Below are 9,321 nucleotides of genomic sequence, written 5' to 3' on the forward strand. Positions count from 1 at the left end.
AAGAATTTCCAAAACGTTCTTCTGATTCGATGAACTGACAACGAGAACAACAAGGAACAGTTTTTTTAGTTAACAGTGATTGATTGAATACAACAAATTACCGGAACTTGTCTAACTGGGGATGATCAAAAAACATCTCAAGATAAAACCGAAAATAAGATAAAAAATAGATTGTTACTCGGAAAACCTGATAAAAAATGAAGTACCCAGATCAAGATTGAACACGAAAAAATGGGAGCGTAAAAATGAAGATACGATAAGAGTTCGTCCTATGTGCCAGTGCTAGAAATACAAAAATTGTACTACGAAGCACGGAACATCAAATTATTTCAACAATCACCACTCGACTTCATTATGAACTACAAAACTAACAGGAATTGGAAAATATTGCTGTGAACATAAAACGTATAATCTTATTAACTAAACATACAGCTCTAGAAAAAGAAATGTCTTCAAAAAACGACAAACAGGTCTGATTATTGGTGTTCCTGACAATTTTTTGAATAGCATTCCTAACTTCAATCTGTTTTGAAGCTTCATACCGGATCAGGTAATGTCTGAGTCAAAACAAAGATTGGAAGACCGATTATTTAAGTTTCGTACTTTTCAGAGTTGGTGGAGGTTGGGTGGGGAACAGTTTATGGCATTTGAAAATGGAAATCAAAGTAGCCTGACAGACTTTTTTTATACTAGCGCAGAGATAATTGAACACAAAATCAACAAAAACTGAGTGATCAAAGTCACATATATGTAGTAAACAGCAAAAAAATCATTTCTAAATCCAGCAGTACAAAAAAGAAACAATAGAGCCAAAACGTGAATGAAAGCATCCCAACTTGTGAAAACACTGGCAACAAGATTCCAGCTACGTCACCACCTCTAATTTTTCTAGCTGAATGGGCATGAGCGTACTCATTGTGATTCAGTCGAGTGTGCACATGTCAGTTTCAGAAGCAAAAGAGTTTCTTTTCTGGAAATGTTTCAGACGGTTCACAGATATTAAAATTTTTAGTTATTAGACATATCAGAGGCATGTTTTAGGAAGAATGTGAATTGTATACTGTCAGAGGTGATGTTTTTTTGAATAATTTGTTTTGTTTTGAGTATAACTTATTTTGCTAAAATAAAAACACACTCCATTACAAAAACTTTGAGAACGTTCTTCAAAATATAAAAATCTATCCAGTTCTGCACGTGAACTGCATTTAAAAATGGCTGAAAAACAAGACTGATGTGAGGGCTGGTAAATCACTAGAATTAGAATTAAGGCCTCAACAAAAATAGTTATTTTGATCATTCAATTGACAGAAATAAAAATAACACTGAAAAACATGAACAAGGAACAAAAATTTTCCGGATAATGAAAATGTGCTTCTCAAAGTCGTTTAGCTTTTGATTAGTTCTACTGGTAATTAATATTCCCAAGAGAAAAAATTGAGCGTGACCGAAAACAGAAAGTGTGAAGTAAGAAGAGGTGGACAAATTTTCTGGAATGGCACGACATCAAAGCTCAGTCTTCTGCTTATAACACGATGATGTTTGAACTGCAACTTGCTCACTTGAGACCATCAAAGAACTGCATTAGCTCATTCCGAATGTTTCAGTGAGCAACTCGTTTGGGAAATAAGTGGCACCGATTATTGAATGGAAAAGAAAGTTGGTTAATAAGGGTGTCAAAGCAAAACTTTTATAAAGACAATAGGAAAAAAACCTGTAGCGTTGTTTCCTTCAATTATTTAAATAGCTTATTACGTCTCTAAATTAAAAAGTGTTTTATACAAACATTTTTCAAATTTCAAAGTTCATCCCAACCCTCATAAACAAACGGTTTCATTTTTATTTGCTTGCTTTAACTTTGAAATTCCAGATTTTGTTGACAATTGACGGCTCAGATTTCCAATATCTCGAACTATGTCATTTCCTCAGAATGTTCTTTCCCTCCATTCTCAACTCCCAAAATCTAAGCTTTTTGTTTTTTCTCGTCGCCGTGGGCAGTCATTTGATGCGCATACTGGTAGATATCCTTTCTCCTTTTATCCTTTTTTCTTGGTGACACAAAGACGATGCACAGCTGGACTTGACGTCATTATTTCCGACCCTTCGGCCTCTGGCATCGGTCATTTACATTAATGAGTGCCGGCCCTATTCACAGCAAACAATCTGACCAGTGAGGGATAAAGGAAGACAGAGAGGGTGTGCCTCTTATTCTCGGGGGTTTAACATGACGTCATGTTTATTACAATGAATTATAATGAGGTATGTGTCGCATTGAAGCAAGGAAAAAAAGCTCTGCGCGATTTGAGATGTGACTGACGTCGGTGTGAGATGATGAGAAGGCATTTAATTTATTGGCAAGGATGACTGAAGCAGGAAATGTATAATTTCAGAGTCATGTTACTTGGATCCGTTTTCAGACATAGGAGGGATCTTGTGAAGAAAAGTTAATGATTATGTTTGAAATTGTGATGGTTCATCGGGAAGATTGATAAATTGCCGTAGGAAACCTATCAAAGTTGTTTTTCAGTTTTGACAATTTATTTTGAATTAGATAACTATGAAAATATTGAATTTCAGATAGTAATGATTGTGTCATCTACCGGAAATACCGTTTTGCTTTTTTTTCAGACCTGTAAATCTCAAACCATGTCGTGTATGAAAAACAACTTTTGAACACCAAATATTCCTCGTCTTCCCCCTAAAAACCAAAATACCAACGGTCTTTGATTGACAGACACCGCCGACGCCTTTTCTTCGAATTGAAAATAGCCTTATCAGGAAACAGATGAAATTGGTTGGCCAACTGCCAAATTCGCATCTCCTATCAAATCATCATTCTCTTCTGCAAATGACCACAGTCGTTATCTTGTAACCATATTTTCGTTATTTCCCCTGATATTGAGAAACCCGTGCAACTTTGTGATCACATTTAAAAATACGTAAGAAAAATACGAAACAGTTGGCCCCCTACTGGCCTGTGGCGTTCCGAATGATGTCATTCAATGTTACACTGCAGGGTGCCATATCTTTTGACCCTGCCGACAAAAAAAATGTTTACGGGAAGAAGCGGACTGATAAAAAGTTGAGCGGAAAACGCAACCCACACATATATCATAAGACCGAGGCTTTTTTTCTTTCAGAAACCATTGAAATCAACATGTTTTATTGCAAAATCAGATTGTTTGGATTCAGAAACACAGGTGTTTTCGATATATGATGAAATGTATGTGTGTGCAATAAGAAATCTGAAAAAAATTGAATAATAAGAAATCCGTTTTATTAATTATTAACAAAACCAAAACAAGGTACGACAACATCACACACAATTCCAGTGTTCTAGAAGACAGATGAAAAATAAGAAAAATACATTTCCTACTAGTTTAGTCATCATTTTAAGGACAAAATACAATTCAAGTCTAGGAGAGCGATTCAATTCATTTTCTAACCGGGACAATGATAAAGGACGGCTATTTACAGCTATTTGGTTTTTGTGAAGAAGGGGAAAAACAAACACCTTAAGCATAGTGACCTGAAGTTTTGTACACTACGTGTCTTTTGAGATTTTGAAGTCAATTCAACTTCTATTTACAAGTAATGGAGAGGGGGGACTGTAACTCGGAGAAAAAACTGCTGACAAAACGAAACAAAAGGAAACGAGGAGAAGCAAAAAGAAATAGAAAGTTCACAACTTTTGGAAATGAGTAGATGGATAGGTGACTGAGCAACAAGAAATCAATTTTAGGCTATCAAATATAGCTAAGGCTCTTCAGATCAATGTAGAAATACGACAAAAGTAAATTGCATGTAAGAAGAAGGAGACCATACTCAGTAGTTACGGAAGTTGAAGGCGAGCGCTGGTTCGCTATCCTTTGGAGGGTCCGAAAGTTGGCGGTAGATATCTACTCGTTGTTGGGCTGACATGGAGGTGTTGATGAACAATGGACGGTCCACAGGTACTCGGCCTGAAATATTTTAGTGTAAGACATACAGCCTTAATAGATAAAACTCACTGTCATTTGAGAATGATCCATATGAAGTATGTCCATAGCTATTATTCGAATGCCGATTCAATGAAGAATTCTGGTCCATTTGCTGCATATTGTTACGGTAGTAATCGGTCAACATGTTGTTGTTATCAGTGACTGCTGATGCGGTGTTCTGATTGCCTGCAAATGAAAGAAACGATTTAACTCAAGTTAAGTTAAGAGAGTGGGAGGTTTCGGAACGGAAACTTCAAGAATAAAAAAGAGACAGAGTGATAAGGAATAAGGGGTGGGGTGCGTGTTGTTGATGGTGAAGAATTAACTTAAGATAGAAATAGTAGACGATTTTGTAAGAAGGGGGGTATGTATGTTTGTCGGTTATAATTGATGAATGTCTAAATTTAAAACTGATGATTTACGATTTACGGTAGGAAGGAGTAGTAAGAATAGAAATGAAAAAATAGAAAATAAGTTTACTGACATTAGAGAAAATCTTAAACCTGTGAATCAACCGTCTCAATGAATCAAAAAATGTCAATAAAAGAAAATAACACACTTTCTCTCTCTCTCACATTTTCCAATCTCGAAAATATTTTTTTCAACGTCAATTTCTTTTCGAAAACAGACTTTCCCAATGTTTGAGCTCCTCATCTAACAGAAACGCGGAAGCTGACGGGCCCCATAGTGTGTTTACCATGTTCTTGTCTTTAAATTTCTCTGTTTTTCAGTGCTTTTCTCTGAAAACTGACTGAATCTGAGAGAAGGAAGAAAATCTTTCGGCTCTGTCCAGCGCGATTTGTTTTCGTGGACACGGGAAACGGAGAAGTGGCAGAAAAAAGGAAAAAAACGAGACGACGTCCGAAAAAAAGAAAGAAAAACGAACAGACAAGAAAAAAGGAGAGAAGAAAATAGAAAGGAGCAAAACCACCATCTGCTCGGCGCTGTTGCTCTCTTCTTCTCTTTTCTCTCGTGTCGTTTTCTTCTTCTTCTTGCCCATTTTTTTTCTCCCCTTCCCTTCGTTTTTTTTGCTCTTCTCGTGAGCCACTGGCCACGTCGACCGCTTCGTCAACCACGCGCTTCATGCACAAATAAGGTCCCTCATCAGCACGCTCTTTCCCGTTTTCCTTCGCGTTTTTTTTTGCGCGGTTGGGGGCTCTCAACGAACTCGCATTCAGTCCGTTTCAAAGATCTTGTGGACCGGGAAAAAGGGGAAAGGAAAATAAGGGGGAAAAAAGAGAAAGAGAAAAAAATATTCAGAGAATAACAAGCTTCTGAATAGAATCTCATTTAGTGGCTGCCTGGGAGCGGAAACGGGGACGAAGAAGGAGAAAAAAAGCTCTATGTGTGCGAAAAACAGGAATAAGAAGATCAAATCTCAGAAAAAATAGAATAAGAGTTAAGCTTGTGGAAGCGTGAATTGAGTTAAATTGAGAAAAGTTTCCGGAAATGTCATTTTTTTTCACCTGAAATGTTTCTTTTTCAAAAAATTTCTGCCTGAAGAAAAATTGTTTGTGCTTTTTTTCTTCTTACTTCCGCGTCACTTCATCAAAAGGGCAAACCAATAGGGTAAATTGGAAAATAAAGTGGGAACAAATAATTGGAAATTTTTGTTCTTGGGAACAAAAAATTCAGTTTCAAAAACCACAAAACATTTTCACACATTTTTCATGCTTATGTGAAACACAGGAACAGTATGACTCAGAAAAGAAGGAAACAAACTCATACCACTCCAACAATTTGAATGAATGTTACTAATAGCTGAACACCACTACCATTACTTACTTAAATATGCCCCCTGCCAAAACTTTTGTTTAGTTAACAAAGTATTCTAAAATTAAAACAAGTCGAACATCTATATCTAGACGCCTCTCAAAAGAGCTAACTGATAGGGCGGAGCCGCCCCGGGAGGCAGTGACCACTTAGGGGCGGGACCAGAGAGGACTGGGGGAGAAGGTGGCAAAAGGTGAAACGATCATGTGCGCGCGCGGGGACGGACGCGATGCAGAAAGTTTGTTCTTTGATTTATATTAACAAACAGTTAAAAAAAAGTTTTCGAGAAAAAAAGAAAAAGCTGACATAGACAAAAAAGAAATGATAGAGATGAGAGGAATGTGGAAAATGATTTGGAATCGGCATGCTGGAAAAAAGAAAAAGAAAAAGAATCGAAACTCAAAAACCAATGAAAAGGAGAGAAATGATAAGATAATGGAAAAGTGCAGGTTAAGAGGGTGACTGAAATTGGAAATAGTAGACTATCAGACTTGCAAATCAAAAAAATAAAAGAACAAATATAAAATATTCCCTTACCAATGACAGTGGAGTATTCTGGAGCTCTGGTGGCGATCAACAGTTCAGGATTGAGAATCTGGAAGAAGCATTGTATTGTCCGCCGCTTATATACAATATTGTTGTTATCACATGTGGTTCATAAAGTGATGTCACACAATTTCTGATAACAGGGGGGGGGGGGGACATTATGTCTCGTTCCCATTTTGCCTATCCGAATTAGTCATTCAATCAGGAAACCGCCAAAACATCACGTTTCCGGAGTGACCTTGCCACAGAAATGGAAAAAAGGGGAGAGAGAAGCAATCTAAATGTGTTTTCCCCTGTTTTCCTATCCAACTATCATTCACTAATCTTATCAATTAACCTTTTTTTTATTTTCTATCTTCTCAAAAATGTCTCTTTTTAGTAGTTTCCAACTCTTCTGATCGCTGCTATTGTGTTTTCTATCTTTTTTGGTGTTTCTCTCGTTTTTTTCTGTCGGGGACATATGACTTGTCTGTATGTATGCGAGTGCCCCGACCCGACCTTCAGAAAACATTAACGATCGAAGAATGGCGGTATATGTGGACACTGCGCCCTCCCATGGCTTGCCATTTACCCATTTACCCCTAGATATCAAAATTGTAACAAATGGTGAAGGGTATAAGGGAAACACATTTTGAACCTTTGACACGGATTGACCAGGACGGATTACAGGGTATTTCGCAATTTGTTTGCCATTGTTTTTCGATAAGATCTCTCTCTCTCTTTTTTCTCCGTTTTCGAGAGTTTTCCGAGAAAGAACTTTCTAGAAAACACAGTAATCTAGGTCAAACAACAAGCAGTGGTCAGCTGCTTAGATTATGTTTACGAAATGAATCGTCATAAAAGATAATGAGTACAAATTACTACCTATATCTGATCAGAGATTGGATGTGGTTTGATCACCTGGATAATTAATTCTTATTACATATGTGATTTTTGAATGGTCATATGAATAAGAATAAGAATAAGAATTAGGGCTCACCGATTTAGATGGACAGTTCGATTTGATCATTGTTACTTTAGTCATAGTTAGAAGGAAATCTTTGTAAAAACTTTGCAGCTTTGTAAAACAGAAGCAACAGAATGAATTCACCTGCCTACCCGATGTCCTCCGTTTTATCATTTTTATCATCCCGTAGCTCCCTCATATTGTTTTGTCTACCTGCCCTTGACTCACCTTTCCATTCACCGCAACTTGGAACAATGGCCAGTGGTTTTCAGCTTCCGACGGTGCCGCATCGGTGGTACGAGAGGAGGCAATGAATTGAGGGAGTACAGGAAGTATTCGATGAATATTTGATTCCTAAATGAGTTGTTTTGTTGATTTCACTTCCGATTAGATTACTTTAAATGTTTTCTGAAGAGAAACATCCAACGCGTTGCATATCTTCTTTTCCTTCGCGGTTTGGAGTATCCTGAAAACAAGTGACTCCGTGGATTTTTCAATTTCCAGTCTTGGTTTTCAATTTCCAACCTAGTATTGCTGAATATTGTCTGAAGATTGCAAACGTTTTTTTCCAATAGATATAGGAAGATACATCGTAAGATGATTGCAGCGAACACTATGAGGATTGCTGAGAATATGATTATCCATATCAGCTGGAGCATATGTTCATTGTATATCATCTGAAAAGAAGAGATTCTAATTTTTTTCATTCTCTTAGGTGTCATCAGGTGTTAATGAACCCCCAGACAACAGCTGTTCAACGGAGTGGGGGCATTGGGGGCACGGGAAATCGTTTTTCTGTTTTCACCGATGATTTCTGTCTCAATAGAAACAAAACGTGAGAGTGACAAAGTGATCGGGGGAGTAACAGCTGTTAGAGGATTCTTGATTTTGATCTACAACGAAATGGCAAAGACAAAACCAAAAACAAGAAAGAATTTCGAAAATTTGCGGAAAAGCTGAAGAGAGACGGGAGAAAGGGTATGAGATGAAACTGGGAAATTATAAAGTTGGAAAATTTTGGACAGCAGTAACCATAGAGATTTCATAAATTTCATAAATTTCATGTTGAAGGCTGACATTTCTGAAAGCAAAATTTTTTCGAGAATTTTTTCCATTTCTAAGCCGTTTCTGAACTTGTGAACTCAAAATATGCAAAACAAGAGAAGAGGGAAAACAGAAATTCTAACCTACATTCTACAATTAAGACTAAATGAAATATAGTAAGAACAAAGTGCGGCACACAAAAGGGGAGCACGCGGCACACAATTTCTTCCTTCCGCACTCCCTCAAAATTATTTGATAGAAATGTTTGTATGTCATTTTTCTTCAGTGTACATAACCCCAGAGCTTCCGCGCGGAAAGGCAAAAATCGAGACACGAAAGTTTCGCCAAAAAATTTTTTTGCACCCCCCGCGCTATAAGCACTCAACTAGATATAAGAGTAATGTGTTGATTTTATATCAACAATTAACTGTGTCTAATGATTGGGAAGAAATTAAAGAAAATCATCTGAAAAAAGTTGTTTAGAAATATACAAATGAAGTTGTCGAAACGTTTGGTCATAACTGCTTTTCAGTTTTTTTCAGTCGATTTTTTAAGAGAAAAACTAGAACCCATAATTTACGGCTCACGTTTGAACCTAATTCAGACTGACACTTGTTCAATTTTGCCCGACTTCTTTTTCTCTTGTTTTTTCCCGATTCCCATGTAATGTACATGATTTTGAGTTCATTTTTGTTCTCCGATTACAAATTACAATTACAAATTACCGATTACCGATTACCGCGATTCAAATTCGGGTAATGTGTCTTCTCCGACCTTTTTATTCGAGGCTTTGGCGTGTGGCAAGTCACTTGATGCGCAAACCAATTTCGATTCCGTTTTTACTCTGTTTTTGGGAATAAATGTTGTTTTGGAAGACTGGCATGATGTGTTCAAGGTTGGGAAAAACGGAATAACAAACAAAAAACGGTCGTACCGATTTTTTTTTGAATTTGGACTGATTTGTGGTGGTGGATGTAGGAGAAGAATTAGCGGTGTTCAAAGATTGAATTTAGAAAGAAGATATGGAAATGTTGG

At 37.1% G+C, this 9,321-nt stretch overlaps 1 protein-coding gene across 1 annotated transcript; it reads right to left on the bottom strand.

The window, feature by feature from the left end:
• Positions 1-3,822: 3,822 nt before the first annotated feature.
• Positions 3,823-7,901, bottom strand: GCK72_025557 (uncharacterized protein; the record flags this gene model as incomplete). Its single annotated transcript, XM_003106115.2, has 6 exons — positions 3,823-3,959; positions 4,008-4,163; positions 6,288-6,345; positions 7,471-7,596; positions 7,639-7,708; positions 7,768-7,901. The coding sequence occupies 6 exons, from the start codon at positions 7,899-7,901 to the stop codon at positions 3,823-3,825; spliced, it is 681 nt and encodes a 226-aa protein (XP_003106163.2).
• Positions 7,902-9,321: the final 1,420 nt, after the last annotated feature.

This window comes from Caenorhabditis remanei, chromosome X (genome assembly GCF_010183535.1).
Source record: "Caenorhabditis remanei strain PX506 chromosome X, whole genome shotgun sequence".
In the NCBI taxonomy this organism is placed as follows: Eukaryota; Metazoa; Nematoda; class Chromadorea; order Rhabditida; family Rhabditidae; genus Caenorhabditis; species Caenorhabditis remanei.